This window comes from Myotis daubentonii, chromosome 12 (genome assembly GCF_963259705.1).
Source record: "Myotis daubentonii chromosome 12, mMyoDau2.1, whole genome shotgun sequence".
Taxonomy (NCBI): domain Eukaryota; kingdom Metazoa; phylum Chordata; class Mammalia; order Chiroptera; family Vespertilionidae; genus Myotis; species Myotis daubentonii.
The window spans coordinates 6,163,530-6,190,167 of record NC_081851.1 but is presented as its reverse complement, the minus strand read 5'-3'; the positions used below and the strand labels follow the sequence as shown (position 1 = coordinate 6,190,167).

At 44.1% G+C, this 26,638-nt stretch overlaps 1 protein-coding gene across 9 annotated transcripts in view; it reads left to right on the top strand.

Moving 5' to 3' along the window:
- TBC1D8 (TBC1 domain family member 8) overlaps window positions 1-26,638 on the top strand; it is a 115,750-nt gene that overhangs the window by 5,609 nt on the left and 83,503 nt on the right. For 7 of the 9 annotated variants that reach the window (XR_009447874.1, XM_059658838.1, XM_059658836.1 and 4 more), the window contains exons 2-3: window positions 23,714-23,824; window positions 24,370-24,402. The exons of 1 other annotated variant lie outside the window; for it this stretch is intronic. Coding sequence is in view for 7 of the 8 variants with exons in the window: in XM_059658838.1 (XP_059514821.1) it covers window positions 23,714-23,824; window positions 24,370-24,402 (144 nt within the window). In the remaining variant the exon portion in view is untranslated. The remainder of the gene's footprint in view (window positions 1-23,713; window positions 23,825-24,369; window positions 24,403-26,638) is intronic. One more of the 9 variants, XM_059658837.1, reaches the window with a different exon arrangement.

Genomic DNA, 26,638 nt, shown 5'->3' with positions numbered 1-26,638 from the left:
GTCCCACTCTGGGCAGGACACCCTCCATCTCAGGGCCACTCGCACGCTCACTCAGGGACCACGGAGACACGCCAGTCACCCTGCACGTTTCTGAAATGTGGGAGGAACCTGAGTCCCCGAAAACCCAGAGCCGTTCTCACGAAATGACGTGGAATGTAACGATGTTCTGTTACTCGGTGGTATTTATATCTTCATTCTCCTGTTGGTGGGTATTTGGGTTTCTGGTTGTTTCTGCTGTTACAGATAATGCTGCTGTGAGCAATCCTACCCGATGTCCACGAGTGACCTGCTGGGTGGACCAGCCCAGATGGCCAGGCCGTGCTGCAGTGACAGCTACTCTCAGCGGCCTGGGGCCCACGTTTGTGTGTCCCCCGTGCTGTCTCTGGCGTGGCCTGCAGGGAGCTCTCCTTGTCGGCACTCCAAGACGGGCCGATGGCGGCTCCGTCCCTACCGTGCCCATGGCCTCCAGGGTGAGGGGAGGGCAGCGTGGCGAAGCTCATGCTGCTCTTGGAGCTTCCGCTTGGAAGTGACGCCTGTTCTCTTTGTTCACATCGCATTGGCCGCAGCAAGTCATGTGCTCCGTGCGGCCTCCAGGCGTGGCCTGCCTTCGCACGCTTGCTGAGGGGAGGAGAGCGGGCCTGCGAGGAGCCCCGCGCCAGCCGACAGATGTGCACCAGCTTTTCTGGATCATTCCAAGTTGTGTTCCGGGTAGTTGTGCCAGGGCACAGGCTGGCAGCAGTGCGCGAAGATGCCCACGTGGCACTTCCTCACCAGGACTTGGTAGCCGGGGGGGACTGTGCATTCGGTAGGAATTCAGATAACTCAGAACCACCGGGGTGATACTTCCCTTCCTAGTCCGTAGGATGAGAATTTTTATGTGTTTCTTAAGTATTTGTTTTGCCTTTGAGAAATGTTTGTGTCTTTTGCCCATTTTTTCCATGGAAGTTGTGTGTGTGCACACGTATGTATGTGTTGTGTATTTTTCTTCCTTTTTTTAAAAAATATATTTTATTGATTTTTTACAGAGAGAAAGGGAGAGAGATAGAGAGTTAGAAACATCAATGAGAGAGAAACATCTACCAGCTGCTTCCTGCACACCTCCTACTGGGGATGTGCCCGCAACCAAGGCACATGCCCTTGACCGGAATCGAACCCGGGACCCTTCAGTCCGCAGGCCGACGCTCTATCCACTGAGCCAAACCGGCCACGGCTGTATTTTTCAATTATATGTATGTTAACATTCCCTTTATGACTTGGCTTTTTATTTTTGAAGAACCAACATTCTTAATTATCATGCAGTCACATGTACCAGTCTTTCTCTTACTAGTTTGTGCTTTTTTGTTATTTGTTTAAGAAAAATCCGTAGAAGGGGGTCTCCAGGGTGTGACGCAGCTGGGGGCCCTCAGACCAGATGGGACAACCCCTAAGACGAGAAATTGCTTGCACCCCTGCGGTTCTGGCGCAGGTGGGAGGACGATCTGCCTGCCAGGGGGACTTTGCGGATACATGATTGTTACATGGAAAGCTTAATAAGCACAAAATCCCAGGACAGTTAATTCCAGGGAAAAGGAAAAGTTGTGTGGATTAGGACGTTTCATAGTTTTACTCTAAAATTCAACTCTCAGTGTATACATACTTATAATATGAATTCTGACTAGTGATCTAAATGACAGATTCAGGAAGTAGTGTGTAAGCATGTTCCCTGAGGGTGTGAAATGCAGGAAGGGCCAGCAGAGAGTTGGAAGTGGTTGCCTGGGGACGCGAGGAGCAGGAGGCGGTGGGCTGCGGGTTTCTCAGGAGCGCTGTCGCTTCTTTATGTGCACACTTTGATAAAAAGTACATGGAGCAGAAACTTCGGGATAGTGAGGTCTTTCCCAGTTACCAGCTCTGTGTGGGAGCGGGGCCCGGGAGGCATGAAGCATCGCTGCGTTCTTGCCTCCCGACAGGTGTCTTTCAGTATCTGTCCTGCAGTCGCTATGTTTAGCCTTCAGAATGCCCAGCATGTGTGGGTGTGTCTGCCTCACTAAGGCTGGACAGCTATTTTCAGAAATGCATCTCATCGAGCCAAGTCTTTTATTTGGAATTAAAATATATCTATTCTGGACTTCTTTTTCTCTCTAGGGAGGCCATCAGTTTAGAGTTATAAGTTTATGACTTCTAAAAAAATACATTTTTATTGATTTTAGAGAGGAAGGGGGAGGGAAAGATAGAAACATCAGTGATGAGAATCATTGATCAGCTGCCTCCTGCATGCCCCATGCTGAGGATTGAGCCCTCAAGCCAGGCCTGTGCCCTGACTGGGAGTCAAACCCTGACCTCCTGGTTCATAGGTTAATGCTTAACCACTGAGCCACGCCAGCCAGGCATAAGTTTATGACTTTTGTAATACTCTGACTGTAACCCATGCCTTCTGGGGCTTCAGTTTCTTAACCTGAAAAACAGTAATAACAATAATAATTTAAAAACAGTTTTTGATTTGAGGGAGTATTTATACTTCAAACTGAACTATTTTCCACATACATTGGCAAGTCCCATTTAGTAATTTGTACTTAAGAAGAAGAAAAAGCAGGGGAAGGTTTCAGTCAGTGGTGCCGGGCCCCGTGTTCTCATGAACCTCCCAGTCCAGGGCAGTGGAGATGCGAGTGGTAGTGGTGAGCGGCACTGAACCAGAGAGCACAGACTTGTGAATGGGGTGAGTGCAGGGGATGAGAGGGAGTGATGGGGATACAGCTGGAGTGTCGGGGGGCATGCTTGAGGACCTGTGCCTCAGCCGAGACCTGCAGGGCGTGGAGAGGGTCATTTGTTAGTCTGCTGGGTGGGAAGCAGAGAAAGGGCAGCGTGTGCAGAAAGCCCGGTGGCCTCGGAGTCTGTTCTGGACGAGGTGGTGTGCCGAACCTGTGAGCTGTCTAGAAAGGCCTGCAGGGGAGGGAACCACAGGGACTGAGGAGTGGGGGACAGGCAGAAATCAGAGTGTGTTTTTCCAGAAGCCGGGAGAGAAGTGTATTCAAGCAGGAAGGAGCGAAGGGGGACCAGCTGTGCCGTGTAGAATGGGAAAGGCTTGTGGGATATCTGCAACCTCAGCCAGAGCGGTTCGGTGCAGGCCCGTGTGGTGCGGGTCCGTGTGGTGCAGGCCCGTGTGGTGCAGGCCCGTGTGGTACAGGCCCGTGTGGTGCGGGTCCGTGTGGTACAGGCCCGTGTGGTGCAGGCCTGTGTGGTGCGGGTCCGTGTGGTACAGGCCCGTGTGGTGCAGGCCTGTGTGGTGCGGGTCCGTGTGGTACAGGCCCGTGGAGTGCAGGTCCGTGGGGTGCAGGCCCGTGGGGTGCAGGTCCGTGGGGTGCAGGCCTGTGGGGTGCAGGTCCGTGGGGTGCAGGCTGGTGTGGTGCGGGCCCCTGGGGTGTGGGTTGGTCAGTGTGTGGGGATGGGACAGGATGGGTGGTAGAAAGTAGGGATAGCGTGTGAGGGCAGTTCTGTGAAGGTGGGATTTAGTGGTTTTGTTTTTGTTGTTACAAATTATTACTTGTCTGCAAGAAGAGTATGTTAAATGCGGTGGTGTGCATGGGCTGTGGAGTCGGGGGAGAGCTGCCGGGCCGTGAGCGGGCAGCGGGCGGGATGTGGATGGGCCAGGGAGCCGTGGGGCTCCAGGTGAGGCCTCAGGAACGTTTCCCAGGAATGTGCTTTGGAAGTGAGGTTAACTACTCAGGACTGAAAAAAACTGCCTCCGAGAACCTGTGGCTGACCACCCAGAGATGAGCTGATTTAGGTGGAACCCCAGGACGTGGGCTTAGCTGGACGGTGAACGTGTCATGGGCAGAAGCACCCTGTGAGGAGACCATGGCAGCTTAACACTGGCCCTGCACACGGTGCCACCTGGTGCCACACAGAGGTGCCTGTGTGGGGGACTCCCCTTGTACCATCTGGTTATAAATAATGTTATCAGGATTAAAAAATAAAATTTATTTCTAGAAGGAAAATATAAGATTAAATCTTATTGCAGTAAGTTATACAGGTTGACCAGGAAGTTCTACTATCCTGAATTATTGAGACATTTAACAGGGTCTAAAATAAATGTGTGGCCCTGGCCAGTTTGGCTTAGTGGATAGAGCATCGGCTTGTGGTCCCAGGTCGATTCCGGTCAAGGGCACGGACCTTGGTTGCAGGCACCTCCCTGGTCCAGGCCCTGGTCAGGGCTTGTATGGGAGGCAACTAATTGATGTGTTTCGCTCACATCGGTGTTTCTGTTTCTTCTCTCCCTTCCACTATCTCTAAAAATTAATGGAAAAATAACCTTGCGTGAGGATTAACAAAAAAATTTTTAACTTAAAAAAATCCTTCGGTATGGATTAAAAACAAAACAAACCAAACAATGTGTGGCCCAGAGATTGGGGTTTACAGGGGGGAGGTTTTACTAAAGACACACAGCAGCGTTTCTAATGGGTTGGCCTGATCGTGGGAGTCGGAAGGATTCTGGGGTCTCCCCTGAGAAGCCGTGTCTGCGGGACAGAGCGCCTCTGAGCGGACACTCCGCTCCCGCGGTGGAGAGTCGGTGGTTTATCTGCTCAGCGTGGAGAGCCCAAGTAGGTTCTGATTCCTGTTAGTTGCTGTTATAATGAAAAAATAACCTGTGACACGGAAGCAGGCCGTTAAAGATTGACCTCAGAACAGAGCTCACGATCTCCCATCCGCCAGTGCTCAGTCCAGAAGGGTTTGGCTGTGGAGACTAGGTTGTAGTCAAGTCCATGTTCCTGTCCCAAACCGCGCGCACACTGCGCCGTGTGCTTTTGGTTTAACTTGGAGCTTCCCTTAGGTCGTTATTTATTTATTTATTTATTTATTTATTTATTTATTTAAATTTCTTTATTGGTTAAGGTATTACAAATGTGTCCTCATCCCCCCATTAACCCCCAACCTCCCCTGCCCCCTCATGCTCTCATCCCCTGTTGTCCATATCCATTGGTTTGGCTTAAATGCATGCATACAAGTCCTTTGGTTGATCTCTTCCCCTTACCCCCACCCTCCCCTACTTTCCCTCTGGGGATTGACAGTCTGATCGCTGTTTCTCTGTCTTTGTATCTGTCCCTGTTCATCAGTCTATGTTGTTCACTATATTCCATTAATGAGGGACATCATGTGGTATTTATCTTTCTCTGACTGGCTTATTTCACTTAGCATAATGCTCTCCAGTTCCATCCATGCTGTTGCAAATAGTAAGAGTTCCTTCCTTTTTAGAGCAGTATAGTATTCCATCGTGTAGATATACCACAGTTTTTTAATCCACTCATCTGCTGATGGGCACTTAGGCTGTTTCCAGATCTTAGCTATGGTGAATTGTGCTGCTATGAACATAGGGGTGCACATATCCTTTCTGTTTGGTGTTTCTGGCTTCTTGGGATATATTGCTAGAAGTGGGATCACTGGGTCAAATGGGAGTTCCATTTTTAGTTTTTTGAGGAAGCTCCATACTGTTCTCCACAGTGGCTGCACCAGTCTGCATTCCCACCAGCAGTGCACGAGTGTTCCCTTTTCTCCACATCCTCTCCAACACTTGTTGTTTGTTGATTTGATGATAGCCATTCTGACAGGTGTGAGGCGATACTGCATAGTCGTTTTGATTTGCATCTCTCGGATGACTAGTGACTTTGAGCATGTTTTCATATGTCTCTTGGCCTTCTTTATGTCCTCTTTTGAAAGGTGTCTATTTAGGGCCTTTGCCCATTTTTTGATTGGATTGTTTATCTTCCTTTTGTTAAGTTGTATGAGTTCCCTGTAAATGTTGGAGATTAAACCCTTATCGGTGATAACATTGGCAAATATGTTCTCCCATGCAGTGGGCTTTCTTGTTGTTTTGTTGATGGTTTCTTTTGCTGTGTAGAGGCTTTTTATTTTGATGCAGTCCTATTTGTTCATTTTCTCCTTAGTCTCCATTGCCCTAGGAGCTGTATTGGTAAAGATATTGCTACAACAAATGTCTGATATTTTGCTGCCTATGGATTCTTCTAAGATTTTTATGGTTTCCTCTCTTACATTTAAGTCCTTTATCCATTTTGAGTTTATTTTTGTGTATGGTATAAGTTGGTGATTTAGTTTCATTCTTTTGCATGTACCTGTCCAATTTTCCCAACACCATTTATTGAAGAGACTGTCTTGACTCCACTGTATGCTCTTGCCTCCTTTGTTTAATATTAATTGAGCATAATGGCTTGGTGGACTTCTAGGTTCCCTGTTCTGTTCCATTGGTCTGTCTGTTCTTGTGTCAGTACCAGGCAGTTTTGAGAACAGTGGCTTTGTAATACAGCTTGATATCTGGTATTGTGATTCCTCCAACTTTGTTCTTCTTTCTCAAGGTTGCTGCAGCTATTCGTGGTCTTTTTTTTTATTTCAGACGAATTTTTGGAGAGTTTGTTCTAGGTCTGTGAAATATTCTGTTGGTATCTTAATGGGGAGTACATTGAATCTATAGATTGCTTTGGGTAGTATGGACATTTTAATGATGTTGATTCTACCAATCTATGAACACGGTATATTCTTCCATTGGTTTATATTTTCTTCTATCTTTTTTCAACGGCCTGTAGTTTTCCAAGTATAGATCATTTACCTCCTTAATTAAGTTTATTCCTGGGTATCTTAATTTTTTTATTGTAATGGTAAATGGGATTGTTTTTTTAGTTTCTCTTTCTGTGAGTTCATTATTGGTGTATAAAAAAGCCATATATTTCAGGGTGTTAATTTTGTATCCTGCTACATTGCCAAATTCATTTATTAAGTCTCGTAGTTTTTTGATGGAGTCATTATGGTTTTCTATGTACAATATCATGTCATATGTGAATAATGACAGTTTTACTTCTTTTCCAATTTGGATGCCTTTTATTTCTTCTTGTCTGATCGCTATGGCTAGCACTTCCAGTGCTATGTTAAACAGGAGTGGTGAAAGTGGACATCCCTGTCTTGTTCCTGTTCTTAGGGGAAACGGTTTTAGTTTTTCCCCATTGAGTATGTTGTTGGCTGTAGGTTTGTCATATATGGCCTTTATCATGTTGAGATATGCTCCCTCTATTCCCTCTTTGCTGAGAGTTTTTATCAAAAATGGGTGTTGGATTTTGTCAAATGCTTTTTACGTGTCTATTGATATGATCGTGTGATTTTTGTTTTTCAGTGTTTATGTGATGTATCATGTTTATTCATATGCAGATATTGTACCAGCCTTGCATCCCTGGAATAAGCCCCACTTGATCATGGTGTATGATCTTTTTAATATAATGCTGGATGCGATTTGCTAATATTTTGTTGAGGATTTTAGCATCTGCGTTCATCAGGGATATTGACCTGTAATTCTCTTTCTTTGTAGTGTCTTTATCTGGTTTTGGAATTAAGATAATGCTGGCCTTCCAAAAGAGTTTGGAAGTGTTCCTTCCTCTTGGATTTTCTGAAATAGTTTGAGGAGTATAGGTATTAGTTCTTCTTTGAATGGTTGGAAAAATTTCCCCTGTGAAGCCATCCGGGCCTTTTTTTTGGTGGGAGTTTTTTGATTATTGCTTCTATTTCATCAGTTGTTATTGGACTATTCAGGTTTTCTGATTCCTCCTGATTCAGTTTTGGGAGATTTTATTTTTCTAGGAGTTTGTCAGTTTCATCCACATTGTCCAGCTTGTTGGCATAGAGTTGTTCATAGTATTTTCTTACAATCCTTCCTGTGGTTACTTCTCCACCTTTGTTTCTGATTTCATTTTTTTGGGTCCTCTCTCTTTGTTTCTTGATGAGTCTGGCTAATGGTTTATCCTTTCAAAGCTCTTGGTTTCATTGATTTTTTTGTATTTTATTTTATTTTTTTTTAGTCTCCATGTTATTTATTTCTGCTCTAATCTTTATTATTTCCTTCCTTCTACTTACTCTGGGATTTTCTTGTTGTTCTCTTTCTAGTTCTTTAAGTGGTAGGGTTAAATAGTTTATTGCTGATTTTTCTTGTTTTTTTGAGGTATGCCTGTAGTGCTATGAACTTCCCTCTCAGGACTGCTTTTGCTGTGTCCCAGAGATTTTGGGTTGTTTTGTGTTCATTTTCATTTGTTTTCCGGGAAGCTTTTTTTATTTCTTTCTTGATCCTGTTGGTAACCCATTCATTGTTTAATAACATGCTATTTGGCCTCCATGTGTTTGAATGTTTTGGGGTGTTTTTACTGTAGTTGATTTCTAATTTCATTCCACTGTGATCTGAGAAGATGCTTGATATTATTTCAATCATCTTGAACTTGTAGAGACTTTTTTTGTGTCCTAGCATGTGGTCTATGTTTATGAATGACCCATGTGCATCTGAGAAGAAGGTATATTCTGCAGCTTTGGGGTGAAATGTTCAATAAATGTCAATTAAATCCTCCTGATCCAGTGTCTTTTAGAGTCACTGTTTCCTTGTTAAGTTTTTGTCTGGAAGATCTGTCCAGTGACGTCAGTGGGGTGTTAAAGTCCCCTACTATGACTGTATTGTTGTCAATCTCCCCGTTAAAGTCCTCTAGAAGTTTTCTTATATATTTAGGTGCACCTATATTGGGTGCATATATATTTACCAGGGTTCTATTCTCTTGTTGGATCGATCCCTTTAGTATTATGTAGTGACCTTTGTTGTCTCTTGTGATGGCCTTCATTTTGAAGTCTATTTTATTCGATATGAGTATTGCTACTCCAGCTTTTTTTCTTTTCCTTTTGCATGGAAATTTTTTTCCCCATCCCTTCACTCTCATCCTGTGTGTGTCTTTTGTTTTGAGGTAGGTCTCTTGTAGACAGCATATAGTTGGGTCATGTTTTCGTATCCACTCAGCTACCTTATGCTTTTTGATTGTAGCATTTAATCCATTTACATTTAGGATTATTATTGAGAGGTACTTATTTATAGCCATTTTAATTCTGTATGGCTAGGTTTCTCTCTCTGTTTCTTCTCATTACAGCAGTCCCTTTAGCATTTCTTGTAATGCTGGCTTGGTGGTGATGAACGCCTTCAGCCTTTTTTTTTTTTTTTGTCTGGGAAGCTCTTTATTTGACCATCTATTTTGAATGATATACTTGCTGGTTATAATAATCTTGATCTCATATCCTTGCTTTCCATTACCTTGAGGAGTACTTCATGCCATTCCCTTCTGGCCTGTAGAGTTTCTGATGAGAAATCAGGTGTCAGCCTTATGGGAGCTCCTTTGTACTAGATGTACTGGTTAATAATGCTAATTTTGTAATCAAAGAAAACATGATAATTTCAAGAGATACATCAGCCGAAACCAGTTTGGCTCAGTGGATAGAGCGTCGGCCTGCGGACTGAAAGGTCCCGGGTTCGATTCCGGTCAAGGGCATGTACCTGGGTTGCGGGCATATCCCCAGTGGGAGATGTGCAGGAGGCAGCTGATCGGTGTTTCTCTCTCATCGATGTTTCTAGCTCTCTATCTCTCCCCCTTCCTCTCTGTAAAGGATCAATAAAATGTATTTAAAAAAAAAAAAAAAAAGAGATACATCAAAAGTGCTTTTAGCCAAAGTAATGTCCATCTCTAGCTACACATTTTCCCCATCTTTCAGGTAATTTGTAGATACCATCCCAATAGAACTTTTCTTGTTTTGAGGCAAACCATTCAGAGACCCAATTTTCCACTTCTTCATACATTTTGAAGTGCTGCTCAGAAAGTGCATGTGCCATCGATCGGAACAAGTGGTCATCTGAAGGAGCAAGGTCTGGTGAATATGGGGGGCGGGGGCGGGGAGTGGGTTAATACTTCCCAGGCAAGATCTTTTACTAGGTATACCGGTTAATAATGCGTATTTTGGATAATAAATGGAGTCACACATATGTTGATATATATGCGATTTGATATGTATGCTATTTTGTTGTATTGACAACAAGCTTCAAAACCATATGTTAAATTTTCTGAAGCTGTTAGCATCATAGATATTTTTAAACTTAAAAATGTTGAATTTCGTGCCAAAAAAAGAGCATTTGTAGGAAGTTTTAATTCATTACTTTATTTTGAAGAAAAGTGCTTGCTGGATACTTTGGGAAGTTTATGGTGAACGTGCTCCATCTCAAGATACTTGTAAACGCTGGTTTAAATGCTTTCAAAGTGATGATTTCAATGTGAAAGACAAAGAATGTCCAGGTCAACCGAAAAAGTTTGAAGACCAACAATTACAAGTGTTATTGGATGAAGATGCGTGTCAAACTCAGAAACAACTTGCAGAAAGATTAAACGTTGCTCAGCAAACAATTTCCGATTGTTTACCAGCAATGGGAAAGATTTTAAAGGAAGGAAAATGGGTGCCACATCAACTGAAAGAAAGACAAATGGAAAACCGAAAAGTCATCAGTAAAATGTTGCTTCAAGGGCACGAAAGAAAGTCTTTTTTGCATCGAATTATGACTGGCGATGAAAAGTGGATTTATTTTGAGAATCCCAAATGCACAAAATCATGGGTTGATCCAGGTCAACCATTAACATCGACTGCAAGGCAACTTGCTTCGGAAAGAAGACAATGCTCTGCGTTTGGTGGGATCAGGAAGGTGTGGTATATTATGAGCTTCTAAAACCAGATGAAACCGTTAAAACTGATCGCTGCCAACAACAAATAATTAGTTTGAACCACGCTTTAATCGTGAAATGACCAGAATGTGCCAGAAGACACGGCAAAGTAATTTTGCTTCATAACGCACCATCACACACTTCAAAACCAGTTAAAGACACGTTAAAAGGTCTTGCCTGGGAAGTATTAACCCACCCGCTGTATTCACCAGACCTTGCTCCTTCAGATGACCACTTGTTCCGATCGATGGCACACGCACTTTCTGAGCAGCACTTCAAAACATACCAAGAAGGAGGCTAGGAAAATGGCGAACGGCAGGAAAGTAGGGAGGGAGAGAGTGTGAGAGCGCAAGGAAGTGATAGAGGAGTGTGTGGATGCGTGTGGTGTGTGTGTATGAGCTAGGGACAGTTAGATTCTGCAGGTCTTCTAAGGGGCTGCTAAACCGGGCAGTCTTAGGCGGCGGAATCCCGCTCCCTGCGCGGACACTCCTGGGCGGCCAGCACGGGCACAGAGACCACCCCATCTTGGGAAACAGAGCTGCTTGAGACTAGGATCCTGGCTTCAGCACCACCCAGTCTGATCTCAGAGGCATACCAGGACCCTGCAGCCACTGGGGACAGAGACCTGCGACCACAGCTACAGACCTGGGGACACCAAAAGTTCAGAAATCACCACGGCAGATCCGTGAGTAACAGAGCCCCTTCCCCTCCCTGCAGGCGTGTGGGCGGCGCCATAGTAACTGATAGACCCACCGCTTGCCCGGGCCTCAGTGCTGCTACAGGAACTTAAGCCTGGAAGAGCACGAGCACCTTGGAACTGGTCCCGCATAGTGCCCGCTTCAGGAGCCCTGGGCTGGGAGCAATCGCGCGAACACTGGGAAGTGGTCCTGCGCGCACTGCCAGCTTCGGAGCCCTGGGCTGGGAGCGATCGCGTGAACACCGGGAATTTGTTCCGCGTAGCCCGGGGCCCAGGGACCCTGATTTTCTGGGCAGGTGGCAGCACCAAGCACCAGTGACTTGACTGTGTTTCTTATCACCTGCGCCTGAGATCCCTGACTCCCTGTGCATTCATACTAAGAGCCAATGACTCCAATTCTTGGTGCAAGGGCACACAGGGACCCTGATTCTCAATGCGAGGTCGAGCGAAGCAACAGAGACTCTGATACTGGATTCTTGGGGAACTCTGACTCCTGGCGCACGCTAGGGGGCGCTGATTTTCAACACGCTCCAGGGGGATCTGTTTCAGCAGGGTGCAGGCAGGGTCCCTGATTCTAAGGGCGCGTAGGAGGCCACATTGAGCGCTGGCAACACTGACTCTGAGCGAGCCTGGTTCCCACCAACCCACAACAACAACACATCTTAGTGTCAGAGCTTTTCAGTGACACTAGGGTGGTGTGAGGCTCCCATTGCACATGGCCCAGGCCCACGCAACTCGACGTTTAACGATGGCAAATGTACAAGACAAAGAGAGAATCTTAAAGGCTGCAAGAGAGAAACAGAGGGTTACTTACAAAGGATCCCCCATCAGATTATCAAATGATTTCTCAACAGAAACACATCAAGCTAGAAGGGAATGGAAGGAGGTATACAAAGTGATGCAAAGCAAAGGACTGAATCCAAGAATACTCTATCCAGCAAGACTATCAATCAAAATTGAAGGGGAAATCAGGAGCTTTGCAGACAAAAAAAGGGCTAAGGGAGTTTATCACTACCAAGCCAGCAATGCAAGAAATGCTAAAAGGAATGCTGTAAAAAGAAGAAATATAAAGGTAAGAAAGAACACAGGCACGAAAATAGAAATGAATCCAAGCACATATTTTTCAATAATAAGTTTAAATGTAAACAGACTAAACGCTCCAATCAAAAGACATCGAGTGGCTGAATGGATAAAAAGACATGACCCATATATATGCTGTCTACAAGAGACCCACCTCAGAAAAAGGGACTCACACAGAGTGAAAGTGAAGGGATGGAAAAATATCTTTCAGGCAAATGGAAATGAAAAAAAAGCTGGGGTAGCAGTACTTATATCTGACAAAATAGACCTCAAAGTGAAGGCCATAACAAGAGATAAGGAAGGCCACTTCATAATATTAAAGGGATCGGTACAACAAGAGGATATAACCCTTATAAACATATATGCACCCAATGCAGGAGCACCCAAATACATAAAAAAACTCCTGGAAAATAACAAGGGAGAAATCAACAACAACACAATCATAGTAGGGGACTTAAACACACCACTGACATCACTGGATAAATCCTCTAGACAAAAAATCAGCAAAGAAACAGCAATCCTAAATGACTCACTAGATCAGATGGACTTAATTGACATCTTCAGAACATTTCACCCCAAAGCCACGGAATATACGTTCTTCTCAAGTGCACATGGGACATCTTCAAAAATAGACCACATATTGGTTCACAAGCAAAGTCTCCCCAAATACAAGAAGATTGAAATCATACCAAGCATCTTCTCAGATCATAAGGGCATAATATTAGAAATAAACCACAATAAAAACAATCCAAAAAACTCAAACACTTGGAAGCTGAATAGCATGTTACTAAATAATGATTGGGTTACCAGTGAGATCAAAGTAGAAATTAAAAACACCCTGGAAACTAATGACAATAACAGTACAATAACCCAAAATCTATGGGACACAATGAAAGCAGTCCTGAGAGGGAAGTTTATAGCACTACAGGCCTACCTCAAAAAATAAGAAAAAATGATAGTAAATCATTTAACTCTACAACTCAAAGAATTAGAAAGAGAACAACAAAAAAAGCCCAGAGTGAGCAGAAGAAAGGAGATAATAAAGATCAGAGCAGAAATAAATGACATAGAGACCAAAAAAACAATACAAAAGATCAATGAAAGCAAGAGCTGGTTCTTTGAAAGGATAAACAAGATTGATGAGCCTCTAGCCAGGCTCACCAAGAAGCGAAGAGAGAGGACTCAAATAAACAAAATCAGAAATGAAAGAGGTGAAATAACAACAGACCCCTCAGAAATTCAAAGAATTCTTAAAAAATACTATGAACAACTCTACTCTAACAAACTAGACAACCTGCAGGAAATGGACATATTCCTAGAAAAATACAATCTTCCAAAACTCAATCCAGAGGATTCTAAAAATCTCAACAGGCCAATAACGATGGAAGAAATTGAAGCAGTCATCAAAAAGCTCCCAGCAAACAAAAGCCCAGGACCAGACGGCTTCACAGGGGAGTTTTACCAAACATTCAAGGAGGAACTAAAACATATCCTCCTCAGACTATTACAAAAAATTCAAGAAGAAGGAACACTACCCAGCTCATTCTATGAAGCCAGCATCACCCTAATACCAAAACCAGATAGAGACAACACAATGAAAGAGAATTATAGGCCAATATCCCTCATGTACATAGATGCCAAAATACTCAACAAAATTCTAGCAAATCGGATCTAGCAATGCATCAGAAAGATCATACACCATGACCAAGTAGGATTCATCCCAGGGATGCAAGGTTGGTACAATATCCACAAATCAATAAACGTGACACACCACATAAACAAAATGAGAGATAAAAACCACATAGTCATATCAATTGATGCAGAAAAAGCTTTTGACAAAATTCAACACCCTTTCTTGATAAAAACTCTCAGCAAAGTGGGAATAGAAGGATCATACCTCAACATAATAAAAGCCATATATGACAAACCCACAGCCAACATCATACTCAATGGGCAAAAACTAAAACCATTTCCCCTGAGAACAGGAACAAGACAGGGATGCCACCTCTCACCACTCCTGTTCAACATAGTACTGGCAGTACTAGCCATTGCGATCAGACAAGAAGAAGAAATAAAAGGCATCCAAATTGAAAAAGAAGAAGTAAAACTGCCCTTATTTGCAAATGACATGACACTGTACATAGAAAACCCTAAAGACTCCATCAAAAAATTATTAGAGTTAATAAATGAATTTGGCAATGTAGCAGGATACAAAATTAACCCCAAGAAATCTAAGGCATTTCTTTACACCAATAGTGAACTTACAGAAAGGGAGACTAAAAAAGCAATCCCATTTACCATCGCACCAAAAAAATTAAGATACCTAAGAATAAACTTAAGTAAGGAGGTAAAAGACTTATATGCGAAAAACTACAGGACACTGAAAAAAGAGATAGAGGAAGACATAAACAAATGGAAGAACATAGCATGTTCATGGATTGGTAGAATCAACATCATCAAAATGTCCATACTACCCAAAGCAATCTATAGATTCAATGCAATCCCCATTAAATTACCAATGGCATATTTCACAGATCTAGAACAAACGTTCCAAAAATTCATCTGGAATAAAAAAAAGACCTCGAATAGCTGCAGCAATCCTGAGAAAGAAGAACAAAGTAGGTGGTATCTCAATCCCAGATATCAAACTGTATTACAAAGCCACTGTTCTCAAAACAGCTTGGTACTGGCACAAGAACAGACATATAGATCAATGGAATAGAATAGAGAACCCAGAAATTGACCCAAAGCACTATGCCCAATTAATATTCGCCAAAGGAGGCAAGAGCATACAATGGAGTCAAGACAGTCTCTTCAATAAATGGTGTTGGGAAAATTGGACAGATACATGCAAAAAGATGAAACTAGACCACCAACTCACACCACACACAAAAATAAATTCAAAATGGATAAAAGACTTAAATGTAAAACGGGAAACCTTAAAATACTAGAGGAATCCATAGGCAGCGAAATAGCAAACATATGTCAAAGGAATTTCTTCTCTGATAATGCTCCTAGGGCAATGGAAACTAAAGAGAAAATAAACAAATGGGACTACATTAAAATAAAAAGATTTTGCACAGCAAAGGAAACCATCAACAAAACAAGAAGACCCACTGCATGGGAGAACATATTTGCCAATGATATCACCGATAAGGGTTTAATCTCCAACATTTACAAGGAACTCATGAAACTTAATAATAGGAAGATATACAATCCAATCAAAAAATGGGCAATGGACTTAGATAGACACTTTTCGAAAGAGGACATAAAGAAGGCCAAGAGGCATATGAAAACATGCTCAAAGTCACTAATTATACGAGAGATTCAAATCAAAACGACTATGCGGTATCGCCTCACACCTGTCAGAATGGCTATCATCAAATCAACAAACAACAAGTGTTGGAGAGGATGTGGAGAAAAGGGAACACTCGTGCACTGCTGGTGGGAATGCAGACTGGTGCAGCCACTGTGGAGAACAGTATGGAGCTTCCTCAAAAAACTAAAAATGGAACTCCCATTTGACCCAGTGATCCCACTTCTAGCAGTATATCCCAAGAAGCCAGAAACACCAAACAGAAAGGATATGTGCACCCCTATGTTCATAGCAGCACAATTCACCATAGCTAAGATCTGGAAACAGCCTAAGTGCCCATCAGCAGATGAGTGGATTAAAAAACTGTGGTACATCTACACAATGGAATACTATGCTACGGTAAAAAAGAAGGAACTCTTACTATTTGCAACAGCATGGATGGAACTGGAGAGCATTATGCTAAGTGAAATAAGCCAGTCAGAGAAAGATAAATACCACATGATGTCCCTCATTAGTGGAATATAGTGAACAACATATACTGATGAACAGGGACAGATACAAAGACAGAGAAACAGCGATCAGACTATTAATCCCTAGAGGGAAAGTAGAGGAGGGTGGGGGTAAGGGGAAGAGATCAACCAAAGGACTTGTATGCATGCATATAAGCCAAACCAATGGACATGGACAACAGGGGGATGAGAGCATGAGTGGAGGGGGGGAAGGATGGGGGTTAATGGGGGGGGAATGAGGACACATTTGTAATTCCTTAACTAATAAAGAATTTAAAGATTAAAACAAAAAAACAAACAAAAAACAGAAAACATACCAAGAAGTGGAAAATTGGGTCTCTGAATGGTTTGCCTCAAAACAAGGAAAGTTCTATTGGGACGGTATCCACAAATTACCTGAAAGATGGGGGGAATGTGTAGCTAGCGATGGACATTACTTTGAATAAAAACACTTCTGATGTTTCTCTTGAAATTATCATGTTTTCTTTGATTACAAGATCGGCATTATTAACCGATACACCTAGTAATATGTCTTTAACTGGTTTTGAAGTGTGTGATGGTGCGTTATCATGAAGCAAAATTACTTTGCTGTGTCTTCTGGCACATTCTGGTCATTTTACGATCAAAGCATGGTTCAAATTGACCTGGATGTTCTTTGTCTTTCACATCGAAATAATCACTTTTAAAGCGTTTTTTTAAAAAAATATATTTTATTGATTTTTTACAGAGAGGAAGGGAGAGAGATAGAGAGCTAGAAACATCGATGAGAGAGAAACATCGACCAGCTGCCTCCTGCACATCTCCCACTGGGGATGTGCCTGCAACCAAGGTACATGCCCTTGACTGGAATCGAACCCGGGACCCTCCAGTCCGCAGGCCGATGCTCTATCCACTGAGCCAAACCGGTTTTGGCACTTTTAAAGCGTTTAAACCAGCGTTCACAAGTATTTCGAGATGGAGCTTGTTCACCATAAGCTTCCCGAAGTATATGATAACTTTCAGCAGCACTTTTCTTCAAAATAAAGTAATGAATTAAAACTTCCCACAAATACTCTTTTTTTTGGCATGAAATTCAACGTTTTTAGGTATAAAAATATCTATGATATTAACACCTTCAGAAAATTTGACATATGAAGTTTTGAAGCTTGTCAGTACAACAAAACAGCATACATATCACATTGCATATATATCAACATCTGTGGAACTCTACTACTGAAAAAAATCTGCATTATTAACTGGTACGCCTAGTAGGTAACAATTTGTGTTTCTCTTGCTGCCTTTAAGATTCTCTCTTCGTCTTTAAATTTTGGCATTTTAATTATGATGTGTGGGTGTGGGTCTGTTTGGGTTCTCCTTGTTTGGGTTTCTCTGTGCCTCCTGAACTTGTGTGACTTTTTCCTTTACCAGGTTTGGGAAGTTTTTTGCCATTATTTCTTCAAACACCTTCTCTATTCCTTTCTCCCTTTCTGCCTCTTCTGATACACCTGCTATTCTAATATTGTTACTATTCTAATATTGTTACGTTTCACATCATCCCACAGCTCCCTTAAGCTGTTCTCCTGTTTTTTAATTGTTTTTTCATTTTGGTTCTCTGATTGAGTGATATTTTCAACTCTGTCTTCTAATTCACTGACTTGATCCTCAGCTTCCCCTAATCTGCTGTGTATTCCTTCCAATTTGTTCTTTATTTGTGTTATGTCATTCTTTATCTCAGACTTTTCTTTTTGCATAGTTACTATATCTTTTTCATACTCTTGAGCATTTTTAACATATCATTACTCTGAACTCTGTTTCAAATAAATTTCTTATCTCTGCCTCATTTATCTCTTCTTCTGAAGAATTCTTTAGTTCTTTCATTTGGGGGTTGTTTCTTTTTTTCCTCATTTTGGTTGTTTGTTTGGGTGTATGACTATGTTTTAGGTAGATCCTGTATGCCTCTCATTCTCTAGTGCAGGACAGTGTTAAAGGCTGTTTCTGACTAATTAGATCAGGCAAAGACTCAAAGCCTCCAGAGACTGCCTCTGTCTACAGACTAATAGGATTTTGACTTGAATTACCCCCAGGCAATCGTCCTCAGGTGTAGTGAGATTTTTTTCAACAGGGTGGGGCAGTTGCCTCTGCTTGGAGGCTAATTGTTATTTTTAATCTCCTAAGTGGCCTCAGGGCAAGGTATTTCCAATGATATCTGTGTGGGAAAGATGTGCTCCGCTGCCTGAGGAAATGACTCAGGCCCAGAAACCAGGTGTCTGCCTTCTGAGCTCTATCCCCTGAGTCCCCAGTCCTGGATTCTGCCTTCACAGCTCCAGTCCACTTTTCCCTCCCTCTGCCAGAGCACAAGGTGGGTGGCTCCACAGGGAATTTTTGTGCATTGGCCCTTTAAGAGGGTGCCTGAACTTTCAGCTACCACTCCCTGGCAGACAGCACCCCGCTGCTTTCCACAGGTAGATGTTATGTGGGCACCCTCCTCAGATGTGGCCCTCTCTGCTGAGGAGCCCAGCTTGGGTATTAGATCCCAGAGTTCTCAGTGGCCCCCCTTCCCCCCCCCCCGCCCCCCAGCTGAGATATCTCTCTGGGACTTCAGTTGCTGTCTGAGGGTGCCTGGTCAGCCCTTTTATGCCTCTGCCCTTCCTACCAGTCTCTATGCATCTCCACCTTCGGTCCTTGGGTATCAGGGTTCTCTCAGGTGAGTTTTCTGTTGATTATTCAGGAATCCTTTCCGTATTTCAGTTGTAATTCCAGCTTGTTCCTGGGAGCATGTCTGTGCAGCATCCTCCTACTCTGCTGCCCTGTATGAATCTTGCTTCTTTGCTTTGCTTTTCTGTAAACTTCACTCCAGTTAGAAACCTTGCTCACCCTCCACCATCCTTTCTCTTAATTGTTCATGTCTGTATCTGTGTAGCAGTGTCAGAGTGGCCAGCCCACACCTGGGAGAGTACAGGACTCATGTATATTTGTTTGGTCTTTTTCCTACAGACTCCACTCATCTCCAAAGTTAAATAGTCAACACCCTCCCCTACACCTTCACTCCTGGGTTTCATGCATTTGTAGTGCACTTAGATTTTTGGGGCCATATTCTGCATTCAGTTGGGTATCCCTTGACCTGCTAAATGATATTTTAAAAATTTGCAAACATAAGAGTTCATGCTGAAAACTTTTGTGGGATTTGACGAATGCATGGCATTGTATACCACAATGACAGTGTCATACAGGATCGTTTCACCACCCAGAGGTCCCCAGGTTTGACTAATCACCGCTTCTTCCCGGCAGCCACTGACCTTCCTGCCCTTGCTGTACCTTCCCTCTTCCTTTTTCCAGAATAATTGGAGGCACACAGAGTGCAGCCTTCCTCAGGAGGGCTTCTTCCACTTCACAGTTGCAGTTAAGATTCCTCAATGTTTTTTTCACGACTTGAGAGCTCACTTCTTTTTATCACGGAATACTACTCCATTCACCTATTGAAGGACATCTTGCTTCCAGTTTGGGGCAATTACAAATTAAAACTTCTGTAAACAGCCCTGGCCGGTGGGCTCGGTGGATAGAGCGTCGGCCTGCGGACTGAGGAGTCCCGGGTTCGATTCCAGTCAAGGGCATGTACCTTGGTTGGAGGCACATCCCCAGTAGGGGGTGTGCAGGAGGCAGCTGACTGATGTTTCTCTCTCATCGATGTTTCTAACTCTCTATCCCTCTCCCTTCCTTTCTGCAAAAAATCAATAAAATATATATTTTTTAAAAAACACAAAACTTCTGTAAATATTTGTTTGCAGGTTTTATGTGGACAGAAGTTTTCATATCATTGGGGCGAATACCCAGGTGGTATGAAAAGACTGTTTAGCTTAGCAGGAAGTTGACAAACTGTATATTAGCGTGCCTGTGCCATTTGCAATCCCGTCAGCAATGAGTGAGCTCCTGAAGCTCACAGCCTCTAAGCAGCGGTTCTCAACCTGTGGGTCGCGACCCCTTTGGCGGTCGAACGACCCTTTCACAGGGGTCGCCTAAGACCATCCTGCATATCAGATATTTACATGACGATTCATAACAGTAGCAACATTACAGTTATGAAGTAGCAACGAAAATAATTTTATGGTTGGGTCACAACATGAGGAACTGTATTTAAAGGGCCAGAAGGTTGAGAACCACTGCTCTATAGCAATTGACATTGTCAGTTTTGGATTTGTTTTTTGGCCACTCTAATGGGTATCTACTAGTATCTTGTTTCAGTGTGCAATTCCCTAGTGAAAAATGATGTCCAGCAGCTTTTCATATGCTTTTTATCTCTTTGTCTTCTGTCTGAAGTTTATGTTCAGATCTTTTGCCTAAAATTTTAAATCCTCACTTAAGGATATGTTTCTTGAATTGAGAGAGAGAAGGGAGAGAGAGAGAAGCATCCAAGGGAGCCTCCTGTCCATGCCCCGACTGAGGATGGAACCCGCAACATAGGCATTGCCCTGACCGAAAATTGAACCTACAACCTTTTGGTGTATGGATGATGCTCCAACCAACTGAGCCACCCTTTCTGGGCTCTTTTGCTTATTTTTAATTGGATTGTTTGTTTTCTTATTGAATTTTAATAATTTTTTTGTACATTTTGGATACTAGTCCTTTATCAGATATGTGTTTGCAAATAGTTTTGCTCAGTTGGTGGCTGGTCTTGATTCTCTTAAGTGTCTTTTGCAGAACAATAGTTTTTGGTGTTGTCTCTAAAAAGTCATCACCAAACCCAAGGTCATCTAGATTTTCTCCTATATTTTCTTCCATGAGTTTTCTGGTTTTGTATTAGGTCTGTGATCCATTATGAGCTAATATTTTTGGTGGAAGGTTTAAGTATGTGTCTTAATTTTGCCTGTTGGTTTGTTTTGCTTATGGATGTCCAGTTGTTCTAAAACCATTTGTTGAAGACTTATCCTTCTCCATTGAATTATCTTTGCTCCTTTGTCAAACAAAGATCAGTTGATTGGATTTGTATGGGTCTGTGTCTGGCTCCTGTTCTGTTCCATTGACCTGTCAATGCTACACTGTCTTGATTGCTGTAGCTTTCTAGTAAATCTTGAAATTGTGTCATGTGAGTTCTTCAACTTTGTTCTTCAGTATTGTGTTGGATCTTCTAGGTAATTACCTTTTTATATAAACCTTAGAATTAATTGTCAACATCTATAAAATAGCTGCTGGGATTTTTATTGGGATCACATTGAATCTATAGATCAATCAAGATGGGATGAATTGACATCTTAACATTATTGAATCTCCCATAAATATTGAATATCTATTTAGATCTTTGATTTTTTAAAATCAGATTTTGTAATTTTCTGCATGTAGATATTACTCATCTTTTGTTAGATTTCTACCTAATAAAAATGCCATTTGCATCCAGCTGGTGTGGCTCAGTGGTTGAGCATTAACCTATGAACCATGAGGTCAGGGCACATGCCTGGGTTGCAGGCTCAGGAGCAACCGATCGATGATTTTCTCTCATCATTGATGTTTCTGTCTCTCCCTCTCCCTTCCTCTCTGAAATGAATTTAAAAAAAAAATACCATTTGCTGTTGTCAGTGGTATTTCCATTTTTGTTTCAAATTCCAGTTGCTCATTGCTGAACTGTAGGAAAGCAGCTGTCATATTAATGTTGTGTACTGCAGTCTTGTTATACTTGCTTATTAGTTCCATAAGTCTTTTTTTGTTGTTGTTGGTTCTTTGGGATCTTCCCCAAAAAAAGACAAGCATGCCCTGACCGGTGTGGCTCAGTGGATGGAGCGTCGGCCTGCGGACTGAAGGGTCCCGGGTCAAGGGCATGTGCCTTGGTCGCCGCATGTCCCCAGTGTGTGTGTGTGTGTGGGGGGGGCGTGTGCAGGAGGCAGCTGATCGATGTTTCTCTCTCATCGATGTTTCTGGCTCTCTATCCCTCTTCCTTCCTCTCTGTAAAAAATCAATAAAATATTTTAAAAAATTAAAAAAAAAGATAAGCATGTCATCTGTGAACAAAGACAGTTTTATTTCCTCCTTCCCTATCTGTACACTTTTTGTTTCCTCCTCTTGTCTTATTTCACACGGTGTCGAAAATGCCACAAAAGCATTTAGCTTCTCATCAGTAAATATGATCTTTGTAGATATTCTTTGTCAAGTTAAAGAAGTTCTTGATTTTGTGGAGAGTTTTTTTAAAAAATAGGCAGAGATGTTGGATTTTGTCAAATGCTTTTCTGCATGAATTGATGTGGTTATGTGATTTTTCTTCTTTATCCTGTGGGAGTGGTGTATTTCATCGGCTGATTTTCAGATATTGAGCCAGACTTGCATACCTGGAGTAAGTCCCACTGCCCCTGGTGTGTAATTCATTTTGTATGTTGTTGGAGTCATGTTGCTAGTATTTTGTTGAGGATTTTACATGGTAGATATTGGTTTGTAGTTTTCCTTTATCTGGTTTTGGTATTAGGATAATGCTGGTCTTATTGAATGAAGTAGGAAATGTTCCCTCTGCTTTTTTTTTTTTTTTTAAAGATTGTGGAGATTATTTTCATGAGTCCCTGACACTGAGTAGAATTCACCAGTGAAACCATCTAGACCTGATGTTTTCTTTTTTGGCAGGTTATTCATTGGCTCAATTTCTTTAATATAGACTTATTCAAATGATTTATTTCTCCTTGTGTGAATTTTGGCAATTCCATTTCATGTAAGTGATCAAATTTGTTGGCATGAAGTTGTTCATAGTATTTCCTTATTTTCCTGAGACCGCACAGTGGACAGAGTGGGGACTCCGCATGTGCACATGTACACACACACGTGTCTCCTAGTACATGTTTATGACAGACACGCTCATGGACACGTTGTCCACATTTCTTTTTGTGCAAATCTACTATATGAAAGTGAGCGAGCCTCCCGCTGTGCCCAGTATGTCCCGCTGCTGCCCAACACCCCAGTCTTCTTCCCACGTTCGCTTCTCCCTGCTCTCCTGCTGAGAACCCGACTCGCTGCATATCTGGCCCGTCCTGCTGTGGCTGTGCAGCTCCCGCCGGCAGGTGCCGTCCTGGCGCTGCCCCACCTCCCGCTGCCCACACGCCCCTGCCTGCAGCGCCCTCCATCTGTCCATTCCATGGCTTTAGGGAAAGAAAGAAGAAGGGGTGCGTGGGTTTTTATAACAGTTATTCCTTAGGCTGCTCAGTTTTTGCCTCCTTACTGGATCGCTCCTGAATTGCAGATTATTAAGGGCTTTTGAAAGCTGTGTGCGGGGTAAAGGGGCTTCGACTTTTATTTATTTATTTATTTATTCATTCATTCATTCATTCCTCGCCCGAGGACATCTTTTTAAATTGATTTTAGAGAGAGCAAAGGGGAGAGCGAGAAAGAAAGAAGGAAGCATCGACGTGAGAAACTTCGATCGGTTGCCTTGGGTAATCGCCCCGATCAGTCAGGGCTTGAACCTGCATCCCGGGCATGTGCAGTGAGCAGGAGTGGGACCTGCCGCCTTTCAGGCACGGACGCTGCTGCACCCGGCAAGCGGCTTCGCCTCAGTGCAGAGCCTGAGCGGGGGCTGCGTGGCGGTCAGTTCCCACTCAGAGGGCGCCCTTTTCTTCCTTCGCAGGTCGCCTGGTGGGAGCCCTGGACGCGGTGCTGGACTCCAGCGCGCGGGTGGCTCCGTTCCGGATCCTGCTGCAGGTGCCGGGGTCCCAGGTCTGCTCTGCGATCGCGTGCGGTGAGTGGCCGAGTGGGTCCGATGCTGATGGGGCTGTGGCCGCGGTGAGTTTTGTTCTGTGCGGAGCCTTCAGATCCGAAGGCCCCAGCCGGGGAGGAGCTGCAGGTGGTGCGGCTGGAAGGCAGCCCCTGAGCCCACCTCTTCTCTGAACTCTGTTCTGGTTCTTTAAGCATCAAACGCACATGGAGGCGATGAGCTGGACAGCTGGCTGGACCCGCTCAGCTCTCCAGTGGTTTGCCGCTCCGGGCTGCTGTGCTGGTGACAGGGAATTGAGCCATTTGCTTCTTAATCTGTGTCTAACATGAACCTGCTCTGGGCACCTGCACCTGCACCTGCTGTGGTGGGACATCCGGGGCTGTGTCCGAGGGGCGCGGCTCCACGGTGCACTGAGTCGCTGGCTGCAGGCTGGCCTCACTTCCCATCCTGCCCATGAGGGCCCGCCCGTGCCCTCCTCCCGTGCCAGCGCCTGGGGCGAGGCATCCTCACGTCTGAGAGGCCCCTTCTTCTAAAAACCAGAACCAAGAGGTGTCTTTTTAATTACACAGGCAGTACATGTTCACCGTCCAGAATTAAAGCAGGTAGGAGAGAAGGAAAACCAAATCCTTTCCGGCCCTTTCTCCATTGCGAGTCCTGTCCGCATTCTGCACGCGCGCAGTCTGGCTTTGCTCTTTCTCTGCGGGAGACTGTGGGCTTCGGCGGCACTCGCAGTCCTCAGCCGCCCTGGATACTTTCACTCGGAATAAATACAGAAAAGAGCAAGGAGAAAACTGTCGTCCGTGTCTCCCATCCAGGACGAACCCTGTTAACGCCTCGGGGTGTCATTTTTTTCCAGTCTACTTTTTGTTTTTTACTTTCATTTTTTATGTGTTTTTATTAATTTCAGAGAGAGCAAGGGAGAGTGAGAGAGGGATGGAAACATCAATGATGAGAATCATTGATCAGCTGCCTCCTGCACGCCCCCCACTGGGGATGTGCCCCATCTGGGAATCAAACGGTGACTTCCTGGTGATGGGTCAACCACTGAGCCACGCTGGCCAGGCCATTTTGTTTTTAAATTAGGATAAGCCCATCTGTATTTGCATAAAATGATAAAAATGGTGCATGTTTAATGTAAAGATGTCGATTAACAGTGAAAGGTACAGAGAAGACAGGATCGCTTCCCGCCCGGGGCGCCTGGCACACTGGTCCCGGACTGCAGGGAGAGGCTCTGAAGCCAGCTTGCCCGGAGCTGTTCCTCATAAAAGCCTCACGTCTGCACTTGATTTCCATAAGAGAAGAGACACTGCAAAGCCGAAGAAATGTGAACTCCCAATCAATGTTCCTTTAGCGCAGGCGCTTCTTTTCTGGAAGGTTCACTTCAGGTTAGGGGAGAGGTTTTCCAAAGCTTTACCCGGCTGGGCTGTGGCTTTTGAAACTGTTTCCATTTTGACTTGAGGCCCGTTCTGAGGCTGGCTTCTCCTTCCTTTCTCGTTGTGGAAGTTTCCTTCTTAATTTCGCACTGTGAGTCCTGTTCTCTTCGCACCCCCGTGCTTTCCACCAGTGTTTGGATCACTCCCCTATTTAAATTAATTTCATGCTTCTACTCAGGTGTGCTTTATTTTTAATTTTTGTCTTTTATTTAAAAATATATTTTTATTGATTTCAGAGAGGAGGGAGAGGGAGAGAGAGATAGAAACATCCACGATGAGAGAGAATCATGGACCGGCTGCCTCCCTCACGCCCCCACTGGGGATCGAGCCCCCCATCCGGGCCTGTGCCCTGACCGGGAATCAGACTGCCACCTTTCTGTCCAGGGCAACGCTGCACACGGCCAGGGTGACAGTGGGCTCTCAGTGGCACACGGCATTCACCCTGTAGCTGTGCCAGTTTACTCATCCGATCCTTTCTTAGCGACTTGTTTCTGATGTTTCAAGTATTTCCAAACCTGACACAAACGTCCAGACACTTAATTCTTCCAGGGCACTCGCGACCCCTGTGCTTGCTCCACACCTGATGTGTGCTCGCTGTCAGCACTTTCAGTTGGTGTGAGGGGCCCCCGGCCATGGGAAGGCAGACAGCAACCTGGAGTGGGCAGGTACAGGGGGGACAGGAACCAGGACAGCGAGGCAGGCAGGGCCGTGAGCACCGGAAGGGAAGTGCTGCATCAGGGATGTGTGATTAGAATGACTTCTGTCTCTGTCCCTCTCTGTCTCTCTCCCTGTCTCTCTGTCTCTGTCTCTCTCTATGTCTCTCTGTGTCTCTCTCTTTGTCTCTCTGTGTCTCTCTCTGTCTTTCTCTCTGTGTCTCTCTGTGTGTCTCTCTCTGTGTCTCTGTCTCTGTGTCTCTCTGTGTCTTTCTCTGTCTCTCTCTGTGTGTCTCTGTCTCTCTGTCTCTGTCTCTCTTTCTCTGTCTCTCTCTGTCTCTGTCTCTCTCTGTGTCTCTCTCTGAATCTCTCTCTCTCTGGTCTCTCTCTCTGTCTCTCTCTGACTCTGTCTCTCTCTCTGTGTCTCTCTCTCTGTCTCTCTCTGACTCACTCTTTCTCTCTCTGTGTCTCTCTCTGTCTCTCTCTGACTCTCTCTCTCTCTCTCTCTCTCTCTCTCTCTCTCTCTCTTTCTCTCTCTCTCTCTCTCTCTCTCTCTCTCTCTCTCTCTCTCTCTCTCTCTCTCTCTTTCTCTCTCTCTCAATTACCTGCCTGGGACTGCAGCGACTTCACTGCCCCGCCCCAGCGGTGTCGTCCCTGGACCCGACTCGGGCAGGTCTGCAGGTGCTTGGCTGCCTCCGGCATCCTGAGCACAGCAGGCCCCCGAGCAGGCGGTTCTTTGTCGGACAGCTTTT